Here is a 24,064-nt window from a genome sequence, read left to right as displayed (position 1 = left end):
ATATGAACTTTATCAGCCAGACAAGCAAACATTTTGTGTCACCACACCAAGGTTTCTGCAGGACACCGCAAGTAAGTTTCTGTTTCAGTGATAGTTTTGATCTAACTGGTGTCTGTGTTGACAGTCATATGAAACAAGAGGGCAGCTACTGACTAGATTTACAAATAAGCAAGCTGTAAACAGATTATTTTTGCTCAAAAGCTGAATTTTTACAAATGATTCACAGTCTACAAGGATAAGAAGTAGTTTCAGTCAAATCAGTCATGTAAGTGGATTATTCAAAATCGCCAAACCCAGCCACAATGTCTTGTCATACACTTCACTAATAGTTTAGAGTCAAAGCTCCAGTCAGCTTTCTAAACCCCCTATATGATAATAGTGGTTTTGTTCTACTTGTGATTGGCATGAAGCAAGACAAACTATGGACCAACCTTTTTTGTAATCAAAGGCGCATTCCTTTTCAACACTGATGAGATGCAAAGAACCAATATACAGTTAGGCCCAGAAATATTTGGACAGTGACACAAGTTTTGTTATTTTAGCTGTTTGCGAAAACATATTCAGGATACATATATATACTCAATATGGGCTTAAGGTGCAGACTCTCAGCTGTAATTTGAGAGTATTCACATCCAAATTGGAGGAAGGGTTTGGGAATTACAGCTCTTTAATATGTAGCCGCCTCTTTTTCAAGGGACCAAAAGTAATTGGACAATTGACTCAGAAGGCTGCATGGGCTCGTCCCTCGTTAACCTGTCATCAATTAAGCAGTTAAAAGGTCTGGAGTTGATTCCAGGTGTGGCATTTGCATTTGGAAGCTGTTGCTGTGAACCCACGACATGAGGTCAAAGGAGCTCTCAATGGAAGTGAAACAGACCATCCTTAGGCTGAAAAAAAAGAAGAAATCCATCAGAGAGATGGCAGAAATGTTAGGAGTGGCCAAATCAACAGTTTGGTACATTCTGAGAAAAAAAGAGCGCACTGGTGAGCTTGAGAACTCAAAAAGGCCTGGATGTCCACAGAAGACAACGGTGGTGGATGATTGCAGGATCCTTTCCATGGTGAAGAAAAACCCCTTCACAACATCCACCCAAGTGAAGAACACTCTCCAGGAAGTAGTGTATCAGTATCTAAGTCTACCATAAAGAGAAGACTTAATGAGAGTAAATACAGAGGGTTCACCACAGGGTGCAAACCATTAATCAGCCTCAAAAATAGAAAGGCCAGATTAGACTTTGCCAAAAAATATCTGAAGAAGCCAGCCCAGTTCTGGAACAGCATTCTTTGGACAGATGAGACTAAGATCAACCTGTACCAGAATGATGGGAAGAAGAAAGTATGGAGAAGAATTGGAACAGCTCATGATCCAAAGCACACCACATCTTCTGTAAAACATGGTGGAGGCAGTGTGATGGCGTGGGCATGCATGGCTTCCAATGGCACTGGGTCACTAGTGTTTATTGATGATGTGACAGAAGACAGAAGCAGCCGGATGAATTCTGAAGTGTATAGGGATATACTTTCTGCTCAGATTCAGCCAAATGCAGCAAAGTTGATTGGACGGTGCTTCACAGTACAGATGGACAATGACCCAAAACATACTGCGAAAGCAACCCAGGAGTTTTTTAAGGCAAAGAAGTGGAATGTTCTGCAATGGCCGAGTCAATCACATGATCTCAACCCGATCGAGCATGCATTTCACTTGCTCAAGACAAAACTTAAGGCAGAAAGACCCACAAACAAGCAACGACTGAAGACAGCTGCAGTAAAGGCCTGGCAAAGCATCACAAAGGAGGAAACCCAGCGTTTGGTGATGTCCATGGGTTCCAGACTTCAGGCAGTCATTGCCTGCAAAGGATTCTCAACACAGTATTAAAAATGGACATTTTACTTATGGTAATGTTAATTTGTCCAATTACTTTTGAGCCCCTGAAATGAGGAGACTTTGTATAAAAATGGTTACAATTCCTAAATGTTTCATAGGATATTTTTGTTCAACCCCTTCAAATCCAATGTGGTGGCTTGCAGAGCCCAAATCATGAAGATTGTGTCACTGTCCAAATATTTCTGGGCCTAACTGTAGATGTACTGAAAGAGGGGGCATTCCTGTTCATACTGAGGTCACAGTTTTTGCTTTGTGTACTTACAGTTTTTAAAGATTGGAGAGCTGAGTAAGCCAATTTACTGTAATAAATTGTAAAAAGTCAACATACAGGTATACTCGTCTGTGTACTGTATAGTCACCATATTTACAGCTGCACAACAGCTGGTTTTAATCAAGCAAGCTAAAGGATCAAAAATCCCGTTCACATTAAAAACTGGATGAGCCTGGAAGGCTGAAGCAACAATGGCTGAATACGACCTTGGGATTCACAGAGTTATGAGCAAATGTTGAAAGATTACTATCATGCTCTTGTGCATAGAGACTCATTTGTGGGTGGAGGGCATTCCAACGGACGCTGTATCAGTTTTACCCACTGGACTGTGAAATGTGATCAAGCCTGTCTCGATTCACCTTTTGCCAACACTTTCATAATCATATTCTACACTAAACAATGACAACATTCCCGAAAGCTTCAAGACAGCTTCGTCCATGAGTCAGACCTCCACACTAAACGGTAGTAAAACAGATAATTACATTCACAGATAACTTTATGGCACACAGACAACTCAAGCATACGTTGACAGCCTAAGTGTGAGTTTCTGGGTTTGTGTTAATGGTTCGTTTGTGTGTTGATGCATGACTCACTCATCATCATCCAACAGCTCATCATCGCTGCACAAGGAATTGTACCGTCCCTTAGGCTGATCGGGAACTTGCAGGGACATATCCTATTGGAGGAGACAGCCGCCATTCACTTTGTGCAGAAGGAGAAGAGGAAGAGGAGTGTAAAAGAAGGAAACATTCTCACTTACCCTGTCTGGTGTGTTCATTCGATGAACAGCGGGGTAAAACAAGTCTGGATCCTCGTAGTCATCAGAGTTATCATCGAGTGAGCCCAGCCCTGAGGGAGGAGTAGAAGATAAGAACAAACGGAGTTGTTTAGTTAGCTTTAAGTCTGGTTTGCAGGGAAACTTTAAAAACAGTGACATACACAATGTGATGTCCTATCAAGACAAGACATTATTCAAGTATTCATTGTGAAATTGTGGTTTCCCAGAAAATCTATTGACTCTATAGATTCATAATCTGTCAATCAGCAACATTATTGCTCTCTGGGCTTCCTTTTCCGTTTTCAGTTAGAAAACAAGTAATCAAAACCATACTGATGAATACATCTGGCAGGGCAGATGTACAGAGACAGTAAATCCAGTGAATGGATGTTGAACATCCGTTTTGAAGCTAACTTCACTTGAGTCACGTGCAACTCACAGATTAACTCAACACCATGACATTCTTTCTCTGAGGGAGGCCATTCTATGCAGTATGCAGTAAAACACTTGCTGGTCGAGAGCAAGAACAGGGAAATGATATACAACTAAAAGTAAATAACAGCACTGATTATAACAGTTACTCAAGTTATCCAGTGCCGGAGTGTTAGCTGTGTTAATCTATGTTTGTGAACACAGAAACTAAAGGGTCTGGGAAGGACAGCTGAGAGCGTGGTAGAGCTCTCTGTCGTAAGAACTAGTTTTTCAGGTTGAGAGTCCAAATAACAATATAGTCATTCTCTCTGGCACTCAGGATAGGGTAAGCAATATCGACTTGAAACAGCCATATTTAGGAGAGAAAAACACTGTGAGCCCAAAGTCTTTACACTCTTGCAAACAGTTTTAGAAATGTAGCGGTCCATGATAGCATGGACAACATCAGTAGCACTACAACGACAAAACATAATGCCAACTCCGATTCTAACTTCATCAGACTTATTTAAACCAGGTTTACTAAATGCACAATCATGGCCTTAAAACAGAGATCTGAGACATCAAGTATATATCACATCAACTCACAATGAAGAAGGAGAAAGTGGTTTAACTACACACAGTCTCTTTCATGCCTTTCATTTTAATTACATGACATTTACAATGAGAGTATATTCAATATGAGGCTACAGCCATGGGTCAAAATGATCTATACCTGTCAATAACTGCAGCCCAGATGTCAAATTGTGATAAATCTGACACGTGCTGCAGTTCGACTGTAACTCACTGTACTGTTTGTTTACAGCAGTAAAGAAGGACTGCAGAGGAGGAACTTTGGAGAGAATACGGTGTTTCGATGTTTAAGTAGAAATAAACAGAAAGTGAAGTTCCTTTTTTTGTACAATTCATAGTTGCATGGTATCCCCTATCTCTACCGTATATACAGAACTTTAGGTTCATTATAATTCAACCTGTAGTCCTTTAAAACACAAAAACAACAGAAAGGTTCAATAAGGATTACATGCAGGGGCAGTTCTGTGGCTTAGGGGTTATGACGCCAACCATGAACTGCATGAACTGGTCTGGATCCAGCCAGGACCTTTGTTGCATGTTGTTCCCCTCACTCCCTCATTTCATATCATCTCTCAACTATCGCTATCTAATTAAGGCATAAAATAATTCATTAAGTATCATAAGCTGATTTTAATACTTACTTGACTCACAGGGCGGTTGGGAGACGCTCTTAGCAGACAGAGCCGGCTGAATGTCAGGTTGAGTTGACTGTTGTGCGTTTTCTAGAGTTTGGGGTGTCCTGATGCGAGGTGGGACCTGTGGAGTTTGGTCTTTCTGCATCTCATCAGCGACCGTCTTGGTGGAAGAGGGGCTGGGGGATAAAGGGGTACAGGATAGGTCAGCAGAGGTTTGGAGAGCAGGAGATGAGTCCCCGGACAGCACAGTAATCTGAGATCGGGTGAAAATCCCATACAGATGGCCGATTCTATACATCCTCTGTTGGAAACTCCCTCCTGTCTTGTCTTTTCTCATTCCATAGTAAAAACCACAAAGATAACAATATTTGAGATTTATTCCAGGCACCCAATACAAAAAAAGGTCTGGTTGCAGGCAAAAAAGTTGAAGAACTGCAAGAAGACAAGAAAAATAATAACTCTGGTAACCTGATTCGGTTCCTATTATTGACTGCTGCTTCTTCAGGGGTACGAGCATTTATCCCAGAGCTGCGGCAAACCAGCGTCCCTCTGCTCTCCTTCTAACTGTCTAGTTTTCCCTCTCTACTTCTGGTTTCAGCAGCAAGTCCAAACCTGCCTCATTATGCAAGTTCTACACGTAAACACGGCACACTTTTGGATCCCCCGTAGACACACACACAAAAACACAGTATGTGTTCACTAGAGATGCTGGTATACCGGTTGTACAATATACCATGGTGAAATATTCAAATGGTAACAATACCTCAAACTGTTTCTATTACCGTCATTACCATGATTATCACTGTTTTCAGAGGACACCATGAACACAGCACAGCTCTCCTGTCTTTATTAGCAGGTATATTTTGAGGGAGAACCTTTTTACCAGTCAAAGTCAGTCTGCCTAGCTGGCCCTGGCCATCACTTGCTATGCTAACATTAGCTAGTGGACTGAAGCGCGGCTAGTTGGTGTGGATGCAAGCAGGAAACACTTCGTACAAAGTTCTTGCACTCCAAAAAGTCTTTTTGGAGGGTCGGATCAAAATTGAACCAAAAATGCTGCACACTAAAATTGAATTCAAGAATTTTACCTCATGACCGTTAATCATTATATTTTTGGCAACAATAATCATAGCATTTAAATGTCATACCCCTAGTGTGCACACACACGCAGGAACACACGCATCTATCCATTCTTTCATACATTTTCTGGCGCTTTTGTAGTGGTTGTGGTAGGCTAAGCATCTCACATGTAACTCCCACTCCCCAAGGTGTTCCCAGGTCAGATTGGATATACAATCCATCCAGGGAATTCTGGGTTGATCTCACACACCATCTCAAAACACCTTAATGAACAACTCCTCCACACTGCATACATAGTACAATTGTAATATTAGCTGAAATAATAACAATATTTTATATATTATAGTTTTCCCAATGAAACAAATACACACACGGTCGCTGGGCCTGACATTACAAGGAAATAAAATAAAATACATGGCAGTATACCGTATATAAATACCGTTACAGAACGAGCATTAGCTGATTTTCTTGCTTACTTTTCACATTGTTGCTACTCTGTTATTCTTTTTGTTAGTCTTGGGGTTAGTCATAAAGACATATACACCCACAAATTGTGAAATTAATTCTTTCACAAAATGTTTAACAGCCTGTATACACTACTTCAATGCAAACGGGAAAGTCTAGAGTGAGCACACAGGCCTGGTTTCTATCCATCCAGTATTGTGAAAGTTCCTCTTTATTCCACCGTCTTTTATGAATTTCCTTCGCATTACTGTCATAAGAGATATTAGTCACACATTACAGCAAACAAAGAACATGTCACTTTGTTTGCAAACAAATCTTTAGTTTAGTTTCACAAATAATTATCTGCACCAAGCCTGAGTCAAATACTAGTAGAAAACAAATACTTGGTCTTGTTTTTATGTCAGAACAGGAAAGGTTTGCCCAATAGGACACAGGACATGTCAGAGAAGCTCAAACAATCACGCGACAGGACCTGACTGTCAGTTCAACGTACTTTAGAGACAACGTACACAATTGGAAGTTGCAGAGAGCACAGCATTAACAAGTTGGCTGTCGGACTGTAGGCTAGGAGTCAAAGATTCAAAAACAGTTTGGTCAAATTCTCTATGGGCTGAAACTGAAACACAGAAATAAACTGCTATATTGTGTTAGTTTAATTTTAAGTGGCCCTTAAGGTAGTAATACCATGTCTGCATAAGCTGTCATGACAAAAAATACCTATATTTATATACACAGCCTAAATCAATAGCAGCAAATCCACAGACCCATGTGGACAAATTACACAGCTTTTTCATGCACTTGGGTTCCAGCACAACAAACAAATATGTGAAGAAGCAGTAACCATGAACTTGAGACTCTAAATAAATATTCTATTCATTAGCTCTGTTTATTAATAAACCAGAAAATAATACACAAGGCCCACAATGACGGGAAACTGACCTGTTGACACAGTTCCTCCTTTCTCTCAGAGGAAGAATGCTGAGAGCTAGATGTTATATTTAACCTGCTCAATGACTGCTCCTTTGTCTTCACACTGTGTGTATGTGAACTTATTCTGGGAAAAATGTCTCCACTTTATCCCTAGATCGACTGGCAAGATCAAATGGACTCTTTAGTTACAGTGTTGACAGATGAGAGGCGTTTTTAACTAGCATATGTGTTGACTGCCCAGCTTCCCTGTCTTTTCTGCTCTTAAACAAAAGCAAAATGTTTGGCATACAAGACCAGCAGCAAGCTATTATATGCTGTGACACACAACCAATGTGCATTATTAATAACTTCTGTTTGAAAACGGTCTGTATGTCAGAGCTGATAGGGAGTGCTAACAGTAAAGCTAAGAGCACAGTTTTTACTATTAGAAAACACCTGATTTCCATGACGGCTAAACACGCCAGGGATGCCTTTGCAAAATCATCACTTTCTGGTGTTGTCACAGACACACAGGTAATACACCAATACCAATGTCACCCCCAGGACAGGGTAGGATGTCTGGTCTCACCCAGGATCATTAAAACACTAAACTACCTTACTCTGGACAAGGTAAAACAAACTCATATAAACACAGTAAGATTTGCTAGCTAAAATCAGCTACAACACAGCAAAAAACATGAACACAGCAACAAAGAAAGGCTTCCTTGTTTGAAACACTAACACAGAACAGAGTGAGGAGGGGGATGAGAAGGAGAGAGCGCATGCTAAAGACGAGTACAGACTGAGAAAAGACACGCAGAGATATGAATTAGTGTCAATGTTACCTGTCCCGACATGTTCAAAAGGAGTCCTCTTCCATGATGATACAACAATCTTAAAACACACACATACACATCGGAGTGGGGGGAGGAGGAGGAGGAAATGACCAGTCAACCAGAAGATGGGGGGAGGCAACAAAGCATGCTGACGAGGAAACAAGAGAACGACGAGAGAGCGTGTGAAAGTGTACTGCAGGGGTTACAAAAACTCTGAAGCTAGTTCTTGGTAACAAATCACTTTTGTTTTTCTCTTCTATCTTTATTTCTCACTCTCTCTTTCTCCCCCTGTGCCACTTAATGAAGAGTAGACGTTTTTAACCGCTCACTTTAACCCTCTGTTGTTCTCCATTGTGACTTCCTCCCTCTCTCTGCAGCTAGTTTCCCTTTAAAACGCAGACAGAGTACATGCATGCTACTCACAATAGAACTACTCCAAAGCTTGAGGCAACGCTTACGTTTCTTTTCCCGTAATGGTGATGAAACACACACAAAAAAGAAAGAGTATGCTATCACCAGGCACTACACAAACACACACGATAAAAGGACTGCTAATCGACTGCTAATTGCCTATTTTTTGCAAACGAAAACAAGCAAAACAATACTGCCAGTGCAAAACATTTAAACTCTAAACACAGGACATTATAAACAATGCAGGAATATAATAGTTAAGAAAAGACCACAGAGCCTTTGACAAATAAAACATACACACAGCCAGTCAAACAGTGGTCAGGTAGCCACAAAAAAAGACCGCAGCTCAATTTACACACATACGTACACTGAATAGGTGTTCTTCACATATTTCCGTATTCAGTGGGCCATTGAGCTTTAGGTCCACTCAGTAAGTCAAAGTGCTTCAGCCTTTCATTTTCAGGAAGTGTCTAATTTTCATTTCAGGAAGTCGCCAATAAAATGTTTTTAGTCACACTTTGATGTTTTACTATTATATTTAGAAATGCATACACTACAGTATACTGTATACAAAGAACGTTATTGAGACACACAACACAATACATCTGCTGCTTGCTCACATTGTTACTACTCTGTTATTCTTTTTGTTAGTCTGTGGGTTAGTCATAAAGATACATAAACCCACAAATTGTCGAATTAATTCTTTCACATGATGTTAAACAGCCTATATACACGATTTCTATGTAATAAAAACATTTTGGTGTCTAAGCTGCTACTCAAGTTAAAAGAGATGCATTTCTAGATCTTGTCCAATAGATGGCAGCGCAATCCTCTAAGAGCTGAGTACAATTTTAGAGATTCAGAGGTGAGATTCTTGACCATTTAAATCTATCTCTCAACGCACACAAACACACACATTAACTTCAAACATTATTTCTTATTATTGTTATTTCTTGTTATTTTGCCTTCAATATAGCATCCTCACACACACAGGAACAGCAGATTACTAAAACTCACTCATAAAATAGTAAATCCAAAGTTAACACACATTCAGTACACAGTGGGAAGTACAAGTACTTTTAGAGGGGTTAAAAACAAAAATCCTACTCTTTGTACTAGGAGCAGCCCAGGGATGGGCCCATTTAAAACATCTGAAGTTATTCTGTTATGTATTTTTTTCTAAAATGCTATAATACAAATGATATGAGAGGATGTGAGAGGACAAGTAGGGTATTTTTTTTTTTAAATATCCTTACCTATGAGTTCTGGGAGACTGTGCAGGAAACCGCTGTGGGATTGGTGGAGGGCCTTTAGGTACTGCCCCTACTTTTGGAGGGAGAGGTGGAGCATTTCTGTCGTCACTGGGGGAAGCAACAGGGGAGACGGGTGAAGTTTTTCTACCTCCATCACTACCCAAATGTTGGGCAGGTGGCTGGATGGCTAATGTCTGAGGACGAGTTTGGGCAGAGGGGAAGTTGGGAGGGTGGAGAGGTGCATGTGTGGGGGTATGGGAAGGGGTGCTGGTGGGGGTGGATCTGCTCTGTACAGCTGGGGCTTTAACTGCATGCCTGTCCAGTTTAGGGGAGGCAGGGGTTTGATCAGGAGGTGAGGGGCTCAGGGAAGAGGTGAAGCACTGTGGAGGGCAGTTGGGGGTGCTTCGTGGGGGAACAGGAGGTAAAGAGGTGTCAAAAACTGGAGAGACAAGGGGCCTGGGGAGAAAGTCCACTGGAGCACTAGAGCGAAACTTAGTCCTCTCTTTAGGCACAGGCCTCTCCCTCTCTCCATCTACTCCTCCATCCCTCTCTTCCTCTTTTCCTCCTCTAGGTGTTGTTTGTCTTTGTCCAGGAACTGGCTTCTTCTCTCCTCTTTCTCCACTTTCCTCTTTCATTCTGGACACTTGTCTCTCCCTGGGGACTGGTTTCTCTCTTTCCCTGGGTGTAGGTCTTGATATCTCTCCACCGCTTTTCTCCGTTTCCTTCAGGACTGGTTTTTCTTCCACAGGGACAGGTCTCTCTCTCTGCAACACTTTGGCACATCCAGTTTCCTCCAATCTCTGATCTCTCTCAGCCTGTGCGAGGTGAGAGTGTGTGTCAGATTGTGTATCACCATTACCATGTGTTTTGTTCAGGCTAGCCAGGATGCGTCTCCGGTGACCTGGCAGGGTGATGCCCATCCGCTCCAGCTGATCCGGTGTGAGGTTGCAACATTGACGTAACGTTGCCAGCCCGGCGCTCTGAAATGCCTCAGAATACTGCTCCAGACGAAGCACACATAACCAGTCCCACACGGTCACACAGGATTCAGACTGAGACATGATTGATGTGTGTGAGTGCAAGTCGACGTCCGCCTCAGATCATGGCTTACACAACCTGTGGAAGAGAAAAAACATGAACATGTACAGTATACCAAAAAGCATTGGATCAATGCATGGAAATAAAATGGTATAACAAGACGTTTTCAAGAGGAACAATTAAAAAAGCATGCATCAGCTCAAAAGAAAGATTTCTTTTTTTTCCTGATTTAAACTGAAAACTTAGTTCCTAAAAATGGATAATTGTGTGTCTCAATAATCTTATTATAGACCAGATGATGAATAACACCTTCATGCTACACTATTTTGAGAAATCCTGCATTGGGAAATGTGTTGTGGTGCGAAAGTGCAACAATAATTTTGCTTCCTGAAAGTGGACCATGGTATAAATCCAAAAGGGGGCCATTTTTATAGACTGCAAACAGCAGTATCAAAGCTGTGTGAGATAAACTGTTGATACGGTGGATGACTACCACCTCGGTAAAAGAGGAAGTTGTGTTAATGCCTCGACAGTAAGATCCCCTAGCAGTTTGGTCATTTTAATAAGCACTGCCTGCTCACTTTGGTGTCTTTACGCAGCTTGAACAAACTGTGGATTGTGTATTCAGAAACTGCTCAGGGTCACTGCTCAGGTCAGATGATCATATTTAATTTCAGTATGACTTAGAAGAAAACTGCCGTTAGATCTGTATTCCACGGCTAATGTGTTACACATACAAAGCAAACATGTTTGACCACTATCTCACTGATGTATAACCATAAAAACACAAATCTTTAGAATTACTTAACGTTTTTATAAATGCTCTTGTAAAACCAATTAAAGTTAAATTAAAGTTTATCTACTACACTAGTTTGCTAGTTTATTACTTAACTGTAGCACCATCACATAACAGACCACTATGGGAGGAAGTGTAATTGACACAACAAGTATTGGTACACACAGCACGTTCACACCGACTCACTCAATTCTCTCAACATCTCTCGAACACACACTTGAAGGCTGCGTAAGTGGATTCAAGATCAGCTTCCCACAAAGCGTCCCCATCCCTTTCCATTAGCACTCTCTTACCGTACCATCCACTCTAGGTTTTGGTTTTCTAATGCAGTACGTCTTAGGATATGAATAATGTACATCATGACAGCGTTCAAACTGTCTGTATGAGGATTTCGTTTTGAAGTTTTTACATGCGGATCAGTCACAATGTCAGGCCTTGATTAGCACACAGCAGGCAGTGCCAGCTCAGTGCATTCACATGATGCAAACCTGCATAATTGTAAGCAATATCTCAGTAAGGACTGTTGTGATGTATAAACTGGATCACAAAAACATCAGCAAAAATGAATTCTAACAGTGTAATAACTTTGAAGCATACCTCCTAAAGCTATTTTGTTGTTGTCAAAATAATTAATCACACCTACTATGTTCACTATGTCTTATCTCTCTACGTCGCACTTTTAACCACAAGGGAAGCTGCTGGTTTCCCAGGCAGAGCCACAAACAGTCTTTTCTCAACACACACACACACACACACACACTGCTTAATATGGCTCCCTCTATACTGAATATCACTTGTACCAAGGCACCTGATAAGTGCCTAAGTGAACAATAAGAAACACAAGTACATTTGACTGCATTCTTCCAGTTCAGCTCAATGCAAGGGCACTAATATGCCTTAATGAAACTATTTATTTTACTTATTTTATTCTTATTTTAGCTCTTGAGAACTATACGCCACATTTCAACAAATTACAAAGGGTGTAATTTAAATAACAAACATTATGACAAAATAAGAGGAAAATATGCTTGAATTATGCAATATAGTAACAATTATGTTGTTCATGAAGACAGATCAGTTAAAATTACATGAAAGTATACAAGGTTAAGTAGGTGGTCTATACTCTTATTAATCTAGGACATAACTGCATTTGCAACTTAGTAGTTACTATCTGCCTTAGCATCTACTTATCACAACAACCTACATGGTCTAAACTAGACTTAGGAAATAGGCTGATAAGTCTTTATGTATGATGTCATATAAAACAATCAATGTTACGATGAATAAAACGTTTCATTAGCAGAATATACTTTCGGACTTTAACAATTAAACTTTAAATTAATTTAAAAGATTTCATTTAATTATAATAAAAAAACAGAAGCGGACAGTGTATTGTTTCACTTCACATAAATATTCTGTGAATTTACTCTATTATTAATATTACAAAGACACATTAGCTGCCTGACTAGCCACAGATTACACAAAACAGAAAATATTACAAATATGAAATGGACCTGATTTCATTTGGTGACTGGACGTGAGGGCTGAGGAGGCTGAGTGAGCGCACAGTAACCCTCACTATCCAGTCCAAGAAGTGCTATTCACCAGTGTGTGAGTATGTTGAAATGAGCGCATTTCATTTCCTGTCAAATGTTTCCTCTAACAGGCAGAGACCACAGGGCACAGGGACAGTGTCAATCTTGCTCTCTGATCAAACGCAGTTCCTATTTTTGAATTGAGGAACTCATGCAGTCTCAACTACTGTCTGGTTGGTCCTCAGCCATCTTTGGAGGGTTCCTCATAAACTAAACACACACAGCATCCAAAAATTATATCTGAACACACACGCGCGTGTGTTCTGTGAGGGTGGGTGTCTTCAAGGAACGATATTAAGCGGCTGAAGTGTTAAATATTGATATAGAGAGTGAGAAAAAATAATGAAAACAGTTCAGTTTGAATGACACACAGTTCACACCTCTTAGCTCTGGTTAAAAGCATGGCAGCTGAGTTCTGCATAGTCTGTAGCTGCTCAATCATTTTTTCATTAAGACAAGTGAAGAGGCTGTTGCAATAATCAAGGGATGACTCGATAAAGGCATGTCAGATAACGTCTGCATCTCTAAGATTTAAAGCAGATCTTATTTATGCAATATTTAGGTGATAAACATTGAGAAGGTTGAGATTTTGTTGCAACAGGCCTGATTTTGACATCAATTTTAATTTTTAAATCAAACAAGCAATCCTGTAGAGAACCCAGCTAACTAAGCTCAGTGGAGGAGGGTTAACTAGAAGGTACAACTGGGCATCATCTGCAAAACAGTTTAAAAGAGAAGCCATGTTAATGGATGACGTGACCCAGGAGATACAGTTGTAAATACAGACACATAACTTCCTGCGGCAGTTATGAGGGAAAACCAATATAAGACACATAAGCTCAGGCAGGTAAATGGGACATTTTTCTCCCAAAGTAGCCCAGTGTGGGTAATGAACATCAAAAAACATAGCACAGTAGGTAACAGTAAGTCTTACTGACTCCACCTGCACTGAAAATAAGAGTTTTCACAGTCAGCTTCACTTTCCGCAGAGGCTCAAGAAGAGAAAGGAGTTACGACCTGACCAACAGTCTGGGGTTATATTGACGGGCAGATATACAATCTTCAGTAATGGAGTGAATATTTTTCTTGTTCATCTACGTCTACTACAGAGTTTAGGTTAAAGTTTAGGTTAAATTGAAAGGAATGCTCACTTGGGACAACTTGGCTTGTCTGCCATTATGCTTAAAGCCAGATGAGAAGACTGATGTCAATTCTATTCGTGAGAATCCAGGACAGTGATATGAAGGACCTCGACATATCAAGGACACCTTTCATCTATCTTAGCTTGAAGACTGGAAGCAGGAGGAACCTTAGTAGTTCATTGTCCTCTCACTGATTACTTTTCTTCCACAGATGCAGCAGCACAGTATAACACAAATGTCTAGCCTTCATCAAAATTGAAAAACCTTCCAAGACAAACCTGCCTTGTTTACACACTGAAAGTTGTATATTTAAAGCGCCTTTGTGCCAAATTATTTTGTTATAGAATCGTTAGTTCTGTCTGTTCAAGCACACACAATCTGGTGAAAACTGGCTGGATTGGGGATTACAAAAAGTTGGGCTGGTGGATATTTTCCATTACCTCAGTTTGTCAGTCATCCATCATGTGTATAAATAAGGCATCATAACTTGTATTGTACACTCCGGTATCATGAAGTACCACTAGAAAGCCCCAGTTTCCCGGTGGTATTTACACTCTGTTAAATAGTTCAAACTTTATGACCAAACAGCCAACAAACACACCTTTAGTTTTGGTCTCTGTGAGACTAGACCATCTCATTTGAAAAGAAAGTGCAGGTTCAACCTGGCATTGAGGTCCGTCATATGACACTTTCATGGCCAATGTCCTTTGGTTGATCCAGTTGCTGGATTAGGAATTCCCTACTCCTGAATGCACTAATATTAGTTTGCTACCTAAAATCATGTAGCTACAACATTTTGGGAGTTGTTACAAGGACTATTTTTTCACTTTTGACAGAGGCTACATGCTACCCGTGTTTGTGCTTCGCTAGGCTTAACACGACCTGGACCTTTCTCTGCACTAAATGCAGAAAGATAAAATTGATATTCATCTTTTCATCCGACTGTCAGTAAGACAGCAAACAAGCATATTTTCAAAAATGTCAACAATGTTAACTGAAATCAGCAAAGAGTTTTTCACTTGGCCTCACATAATATAACAGAAAACTGTAGGTGCTTCATAAATTCTGTCATCAACTGCTGACTTCCTTTTTCCTAGGCTTTCATTTCCTTTTCGGCAGTTTCCAACCAGCATTTGTGCTCTCTGGACATTTATATTCATTTATCTCTCCATCTCTCCCTCCCTCCATCCTTCTCTGCACTCCCTCCCTCCCACTCAGAAAGCTGCCAATAACAGGGTCTCTGTGCTGCCTTCACAATGGGGCATTCTGTTGCCTAGGCAAGTACACATACACTGACAAGAAGGAGGGAAACGCATGGTGGGGACCCACTGTTCGAGTCTGGTCACACTTTCTAAAACAAGTGCTCACCAATAATATTGTGTGTCTAAAGTTGATGGGGGTGGCAGTGTCCTCAGAAATGGTGTTTCAGGCCTCATATCCCCTTTCAATTTAATACACACACACACACACACACACACACACACACACACACACACATAGCCCGGATGTTCCATTTTCTCTCTGTTTGCACTAAGCAGTGCAGGCTGACGTCAGGTTCAGCTCTTTTTACTGTCAGTGTCCTCAGTTTTGAAGCACCTTATCGACCTCTTGGACTGACGTTAAGGGATTTCTAAGACAACGCAACAAAGCGTAAAAACCAGTTTGATCTCCAACATATTGTCCTATTAACATATTATCACAATGAGACCTCGGCAACAATTTAACACATCTGACGCCAAAAACAAATGACCGTCCTTCCCTCCTGCTCTCCTTGCACACATAGTGACAAAATTACAACTAACAGCAAACAGTATGTGACAAGGCTAAAAGTATGACAGAGCTATAGTGTCAGGCTGTATACATATATATGGCTGGCAGTCTTTGAATGTTTCTGTGTGATTTAACCACTGCACAATAACAATAGCCTGGGTATGGTGTGTGCAATATCAGCCTAAATGCACTTTGTCGGTGGAAGGCTAACATACCAGGTTCTCAAAGTCCCCCTGCAGTGAAAATCTGAAATTTTAAAATTAAACTATTTGATTATTACTCAAAAAATCTGTTCATCAAAAAAAAGAAGATTGTTAGAAGATGTATGTTTATTTCTTAAATTTAATGACTGCAGACAAATAAGATGTCAGCTGCACTTTGCAGGCCCCTCGCTGAATAATAGAAAACGTGCCACTGCTTGACATAACACAGCCATGTTCAATAGACATGCTTGAATTATTTTGTAATGTTAATATTATAAAATTAGCAGAACCATCCAAGGTCACCTGCATCCATTCCAAACCAAGGTTGACACGTGTATTAATCTATGAATGCACGCTATGCATTGACGCTATGAATGACGTAGCACGCATGTGGCACTAAAAACATTACATTACAACAATATACTATCTAGATCTACACAGACACATCTACTTAAACAAATGATGACTTCTTAGATGGCAGAAATGCATTATGATGTTAATGGTATGACTGCAGCGCGCCTGCTTTTTTCAAGAAAATCTGGACTTTGGTTACAGACGATGGTGAAATGCAATAATACCAAAGTTTTTCCTCATGTCATCATGTAATATGAACACACTGACACAGCACTAGCATCCTGTTGTAAATTCTAAACTAGAGACACACGTATGATCATGACACATGTCAAATGTTCTCTGCCCATCTGGCTTATCATGACATGGAATTCAGTCCAACACTTCATGCAGATAATTCTGGATAATTTAGTCTAATTAATGCTAAACACTGTTTTAATTTGCAAAGGGTGCTGAATGATGATGATGAGGTGTTAATATGTAACCCTACTTTGCTGGTCTGTATTACAAGCTTTTCTACAGATGGCTAAGCATCAGTATTGTATTTATTGTACCCACTGGTGAATATAATATATCCTAAGTTTCTCTACATGACAAACTGATGTTCAGCTGTTTTAAAGATCACTCTTCTCTACCACCCCTCTGACTGTGTAGTCTCAGGAAATAGCTACTCAAACAAGTTACTATTTCCTTTAACCTATTTCTCACTAGGGTCAAGTGAAAGGAAATTTATTTCTTAATTATCTGCCAACATGATGTAGAACAAATACCAACAGATCAGGAATGTGGGGAATTCAAAACCTCCAGTCTAAGTGACTTCAACAAAAATACCATTGTAAAATAAGGACAGAGAAAGTCCTCCTTCTCTGCGACATTCTTACAGATTAGTGTTTTTAAATTTACGTATTCATTTGATCAACAACATATCAAAAATATTTTGTGATTGATACACTGTTACTAAGACACGGGATCTTCTTTTCTCATCTTTCTTTGAGAAAAGACTTTTAAATCAGGAACTAGTCTGCTCTATGTGCAACTGTTTTGCCAGTGGATGTAATCTACGATGTCTTTGACTGAATGGTGGCATACCTGTATGTTGCTGTGTGCGTTACAAAATGGCTCACTCTATGAACTTTGTTACACATGCCATAGTTCCAGTAGAGAACAGAGTTTAATTGTCGCCTCACATTGTGCAGCACGAACATCAACACCTAGTTGACAACTTCTCAACCAAAACTTCTAAAGTTGTACTACAGCCGCTTTGAAACAGTGGAGGGCTCAGCATAATTTCCTGTGACAAGACAGATATACAAAAACACAATGTCACCTCTGCAGTGTGATAAGCTTTTAACTGTCACCATGTACAAAACTCTAACTCTGGTTCAACACTGCTTCGACTAACAAAGTGACATCTTTCTATTGATAATTAATTGATAAAAACATAAAGGCAGTACAGGGAATACTAAGTCAGAGCCTTGAACTGCATGTAATTCACATTCTGCTGAAATTATATATGGAAAGGTTTAGTTTTAGTAAATAGGCTGTTTGCTAACACCGCAGCAATAACAACTGAGGACAAATGTTATGACCCATAAATTTAGCTTTCTCTGTATTTTGAATTTTGGATAGTAATGATAATCTGTGTATATGCCACTAAATTGACCGTGACAACACTTTTTCAGTAATGAATCAAAGATTATGTTTGAGACATTTAGAAACGGTGTCTCCGCTACATAGTTTGTCCACCAGAGACATCTTGGTGACCGGGTGGTTAAGACACATACCATATGCAACATTCATGACCCAGTTCAATTCCTCTCAGGGTCCTTTCTTGCTTATCATCTCTCTCTCTCTTCCTATGTTTCCTGTCTTGCGCTAATGTCTCAATAAAGGCTAAAAGGCAAAAAACATTTTTGAAAAATTAAGGGACCCCGGTCAAAACCTAATATTGGCCAAATAAGACCCTTTAAACTCCCAAATATCCATAACTGTATCAGCCTCAGAAATCCAGTTTCAATCAAGCTCTATTATTTACACATCCAGCAGACACAGAGCAAATTAGCATTTGGAGTTTCTGGCCACCTGATGAATGTAAGGATTTCTGATATCAGCATTCCCATAATTTCCCATAATTTCCCATAACTAAATTTGCATGCTTCCCTGGGACAAGTAGTTGGGTAGCCACTATAGAGTAATTTTCCTCAGACCCTCAGATTTCTATCAAGGTGTTGTCCTTATAAGGGTTACTGGTTAAAACACACACACACATGACTCATATACCCTCCACCAGACACACTGCTGCTTTCAGCCCACTTTCAATTAGAACTGAATAGTGACTCAGTCCTGCCAGTAAAGAAATGCATGTGAACAATGTCCTCTAGTGAACAAGCCTGTGCCTGTGTGTGTGTGTGTGTGTGTGTGTGTGTGTGTGTGTGTGTGCGCGTGCACACTCTTCAGGGTGCAACATTTCATGGGAGGATGTTTCCCATGGTAACCCTCCACAAACTACCAACCCCTTCTAACCTAGGAGTCCATTAATGCGACCAAAGGCTCAGCCAGTGACAAAAAAAACAATGTTTTAACTTTAGTGAGTGTGAAGTTCAGGGGTTGATGATGTTTTCTTCCCATGGTGGACGTCAGCTCATATTGCTGCAAGAACAAACTGTGCATACCACAAACTTACAACAGAATAGGTATCCATGCTATGTTTCCTCTCTCTCTTTTGCCCCCCCTCCCAAACATTTGTAAAAGGATAATTATGGATGTTCTGCATGTTTTAGCCCACCAGACTTAAAAATTCACATAATCCTTTTCATGAAGTCCATTTTTGATTATTGCTTAACCTAAAGTTTTGATTTTCTGACAGCATATCAGCATAGATTTGAGCAAACTGTCAAATCCTAGATGTTGGAAATTACCTATTACACATCATTAAGGCTTTAAAAACAGTGCCTAACCGCTTTCATAATAACATTATATATATATAATGCGAGGTGCTTTGAATATTCAGTCTACAAACCACATTCTACAAAATGACCAAGTTGAATCAACACCTCCCCAAAACAGTTTAAACTGGCAACTGGGTGTGTGACTCACAACACTAATGTCCACTTTTGTGTGGAAAAGATTGAAGAAAATAAACTCTACGTCTTTAATGTTCCACTTTCAACAATTATGTTCCTTTATGAAAACAACTAAATTAGTTCCTCCATGTCAAGCTAATCTCATTTTCACAAGATATACAAACCAAATGGCATGTTCCCTTCCCGTGTGAAAAGTCAGAATTTATAACTTCAGCTTAACGTCATTTTAGTTACAGCCTCCAGTTATCACTTCATGCACAACTGGGCTCTCCATTTAGTCTGTGTAATTTAACAGTCAGACTGTTCTGAACCAGGGAGATATTCTTCCTCTCACCTCATTATGGAGTGATTCAGTAGCGAGTAATCATGTGAGTGTATGAGACACACAGAGAGGGACACAAAGAGAAAACAGGGACAGAAAAATGGTAGACACAGGACGGATAAAGAAAGACCGACACAAGGACAAACTGACAAAGCCCTTCACTTGATGTCGATGACCAAGAAATAATTCAGAGCTGGCATCCTCGGTAGAAGTACAATCCATCTAAATCAAGATTATGAATTTAAATTGGCCTCTTATACTGGTAGATACAAAAATCAACAATATCTTGTGCCTTGATAAACAACATCCTGTAACACTACATTATGTGGCTCTCAGTGTGCACCCAAAAGCCAAAACCAGACAGTCACAGGCGCACTCCTTACCAGTTCCCACTACTAGACAAAACAAGGTCAGTAAGGCCATGATGCCATCTGATAGCTACTTCTGCCAGTCCCCTAAAATAACATTATTATGTAGCCTTTTTTTAAATTTTATTTATTTTTTAAATAGGCACATAGGTTGATCCTTGCTTTAAATGCAAAGCTTAAGTTCTTTAACTCAGTAGTCATAAAAATACGATGTTTTATTAACTATACTGCAAAGTTTTGTAACTGGGGAAATTATACAGCAGAATAACATCTGTTTAACCGCAACAGACGTGATTTTCATGGTTGAGAGACACTGAACTGTCCACAAACGCCTGTATTCACCTATTTTAATAGTCTATTATGCCAGCCAATCATGCAAAATGTACTCTATTTTAAGGCTTTAAACCCACATGCAAAAGGTCTTCCTCTATGACACACAGCGTAAGCATTCACATTTAAAAGGAAAAACTATCACAGTTTCCAGTTAACTTAATAACTTATCTAATATTATCAGCATATTCAAACAGTTTCACTATTGATCACACCAAAAAATAAATCCCACATGTAGGAGCCCTGCCCTAGACTGCATAAAAGCAGAAATAAGAAGAAGTAAAACAACCTTCAGAAGCTAAGTGGGTTTGTGTAATCTACTAACTGTAGGCTGTAGTGGTATTGAAGTGTCCTACTTTAGAAAGTGTTAAAATTACTGCACTAGGTCAAGAAATGCTAGGCCACCTGTCACAAGACCACCTGTCCAAAAGACAGTTCAGAAATCATGGAGTGGGAAGACAGGCACATGGTACGCTCTTATCCGACCAATTACTCCATCTAAGTTTAGTTAAAAGCCGCGATTTAATAGTCAATTGATCAATGCACACAGCTTAATAATACGAATTCCACTGGGGATAAACAACCCAGTCGTAGGCAGTCCATTTGTTCTCCGCTTTTACCACCGAAAGACTAAAGCAGCCTGTGGCAGCTGAGAAAACAACACGTCTAACAAGTTCACATTAACCAACAGAAGGACGAAGATTATTTCCTCCTCTTCATTAATAAGTAAGCCGATAAAAGCAGAACTGGACTCGACTAACTTAGCGGTCTATCCACAAAAATGTTGTCTGATTCGTGAATTTCTTTAGCTTAGTTAGCTAACATTATTTCCACCGCAGCAGGTCAAGCTAACTTTAAGCGCGTGAATGTAACCTAGACAACACCGCTTTTCTGTTTGAACCACCCCAGTGTGTTTATGGCTTCAGGCTTTTAAGTTAGTGTCTATTCTTATCAGCGGCTCTGGGAAAGTTTATCTTGGGGGAAAAAAGTTTTAAATTCTTGTCATTCACTTACCTTTTCGAGTCTTTGTGATTGTCCAACTCACTGAAATATACGGACGTTTTGCTTTTGAGGCGAGGTTAGTGGCCACAACTGCGACGAGAAATAGCGGATAACATTTTTCACACGGATGAAAAGCAGTGGCCGCAACAACTCAAGGCAGCCAGTGTTAAGTAAGTAAAATTACTATGGCATTTCCGGCTATGCTTTTCATAATAAAAACAAACATTCACATTTAGTTATGTAGCGTTTTATTTTTAAGGGTAGTCGCTGTTTATTTCCGGTGTTTTTCTGTCTAATCGAGGCGGACTTGATGCTGCAAAATTGTAAAAACTTCCGCACGGCCGTCATGTGACCACTGAAAAACACTGGACAGCCCAGTCCGCTTTCATGCAAATGCCCTTTAACAAGATATTGTCCCACTTACTTCTCACTAACAAGAAGTTCAGCTCACACAAGGCTATATTTGTGAAGAATATATACCTATTTTAAATTGTAAATCCCTATATTACTTTAATGTTTAACGGCAATAGAAGACAATAATACAAAAAATGTAAATATCATTATTAACTCACTATTGACTAAAAGACATGACAAAAAACAGACAGTATATACAAGATGCACAGTATATATAACTAATTGTTCCCTTGGGGAACAATTGTATTATTATACAAAAATTAAATATAAAAAAATACATTTATGGGTGAATTCACTGATTTATACAGTTTTAATCACAAAAATCAAAACAGTTACAGTCGTATATAAGCCAAATGACAAGTAGCTATTTAATTACATAGGTTCCAGTCCAGTCCATGAGCCCACCAGGTGGTATGAACAGGTATAATCTTGGAAACAATCAGCACTGTGACCATGAAAAGACATTTCTATGTTATTTCTATGGAGGTGGCGGTGATGTGGCATTCAGACCAGCATTAAATCAGACAGGCTGCCAATTTGTTAGTTGTAAGCTCCCATAGGAACCAGAAGAGGGCAACCACCAACCATCAAGATACTGAGCCTCGTAGAGAGATGCAGTGAGTTAAAAAAGCACAAAGTAATAAATGGAAAACAGCATATGTAGTAGAAAGAGAATGTTGCATCAAAATAGACCTTGAATTATTAAAGAGGAGTCCTTTGATTGTATTTCAGCCACAGTGAAGAAAGTCAGCAAGATGAAAGCAACTGAGAGAGAGGGAGGCTGGCATGCAATAAAAGTCATGAGCTAGACCAAATTGGAGCCCATAACTTCACAGTCGCGCCGTACATCATGATGTGCCAGGAAACATAAAACATTTCTGAACTAAAAATATCCCACTTCTGAGTTTACATGAATAAAAAAGGTCACATTTGTCACTATGATCTGTCCAACCTTTACTGTTCATAGTGTTTTTTCAAGAGCTGAAGGGGAAACGTGCGTATTACTTTGGCCTTTGTGTTTCTGTGTCACATATGTGATTCAATGTGTTGTGTCCCCTCATGTTACAGTCAGGGGCCCAGTTGGCCCAAAGAGCAAATGAGTAAAAGGGTAATATTTTAGCCTTCAGGAGCCTGGATGAACAACACACTGACTCTGTAACAAGTCAGTAACTTGGCAGTGTGTTACTCATTTTACTTGTTTTAAGATCAGGGGGCCGTGCCGGAAAGATTAGCTTGGGCAAAGGAGGTGGAAGAAGGAGAGGTGACAGATGGAGGAAACAGGTGGTAAAAGGTGAGAAGAGAGAACGAGTAGAAAAAGTTGAAGACGAAGAAGAGGGAGGCCAAACAAGCAGGAAAAAGGAAAGCAAAAGGAACAATAAATGAACAAGCTGGAGACTGTAGAGGCGACAATATGGGAATAAATGGAGGAGAACAAATGGTTTAGATTAAGAAAAGGGAAAAGGGGGAGAGGAAAAGACAAGAGTGGTGGAGAAGAGGATAATGGGAGGAGGAGAAAGAACCGAAGAAAAGAGAAGGTGGATCAAAGGATAACATAGGCCTGGATGAGAGGGGGATGAAAGGATGGATGCGAGGATGAAGGGGTTGGATGAGGAAGAAGAAAAGAAACAGGGCAGAGAGGAGGAGAAATTGAGGAAAGGATGAGGAGCAGACGATAAAGGGTCAGAGACAGAGCAGGGGGAGAATACAAGAAACGGAGGGAAGGGAGAGGAGGAGGAGGAGGAGGAGGAGGAGGGACTGTGATGAGTCACCACCAGGCTATCAGCCCTGGTGGGCCGGGTTGCTGTGGGGGTGGCAGTGTGACACTTGTGCAGAAACACACAGAGGGATGCCGGCCGTCATGCTGCTTATACGTGTCCTCTTGCTGTGGAGGCGGGTGGAAGACAATACAGGGATGCCACTGGGACACGCAGTTCCCACACTCGTGCACACGCAGCCCCTTTCCTCTGACACACACACTCACATATACATAATGATGATGGCTGAGCGAGAGGCCTCATTAAGACTCTGAGGATGGAAAGATGGTCATATACAAGGACAGAGGGATAAACAGTCAATGCAGCTGTAGGAAATAACAAAGGACCAGAGCTGTATACACCTCATGCCT

The 24,064-nt window shown here is 40.2% G+C and overlaps 1 protein-coding gene across 4 annotated transcripts in view; it reads right to left on the bottom strand.

Annotated features, from left to right (window-relative positions):
• LOC139284934 (arf-GAP with Rho-GAP domain, ANK repeat and PH domain-containing protein 1) overlaps positions 1-21,606 on the bottom strand; it is a 51,888-nt gene extending 30,282 nt beyond the window's left edge. For 2 of the 4 annotated variants that reach the window (XM_070905310.1, XM_070905309.1), the window contains exons 1-5: positions 21,538-21,606; positions 9,529-10,641; positions 4,578-4,747; positions 2,917-3,005; positions 2,750-2,832 (exon numbers count right to left, since the gene is read on the bottom strand). In XM_070905310.1, coding sequence (XP_070761411.1) covers positions 2,750-2,832; positions 2,917-3,005; positions 4,578-4,747; positions 9,529-10,586 — 1,400 coding nt within the window. In that variant the 5' untranslated portion in view covers positions 10,587-10,641; positions 21,538-21,606. Of the gene's footprint in view, positions 1-2,749; positions 2,833-2,916; positions 3,006-4,577; positions 4,748-9,528; positions 10,642-21,537 lie in introns of those variants that run through there. The other 2 variants (XM_070905311.1, XM_070905312.1) reach the window with 2 other exon arrangements.
• Between the last annotated feature and the right edge of the window lie 2,458 nt (positions 21,607-24,064).

This window comes from Enoplosus armatus, chromosome 5, assembly GCF_043641665.1.
Source record: "Enoplosus armatus isolate fEnoArm2 chromosome 5, fEnoArm2.hap1, whole genome shotgun sequence".
In the NCBI taxonomy this organism is placed as follows: domain Eukaryota; kingdom Metazoa; phylum Chordata; class Actinopteri; order Centrarchiformes; family Enoplosidae; genus Enoplosus; species Enoplosus armatus.
Note: the sequence above shows the minus strand (reverse complement) of the source record. Positions and strands in the feature narration are given on the sequence as shown.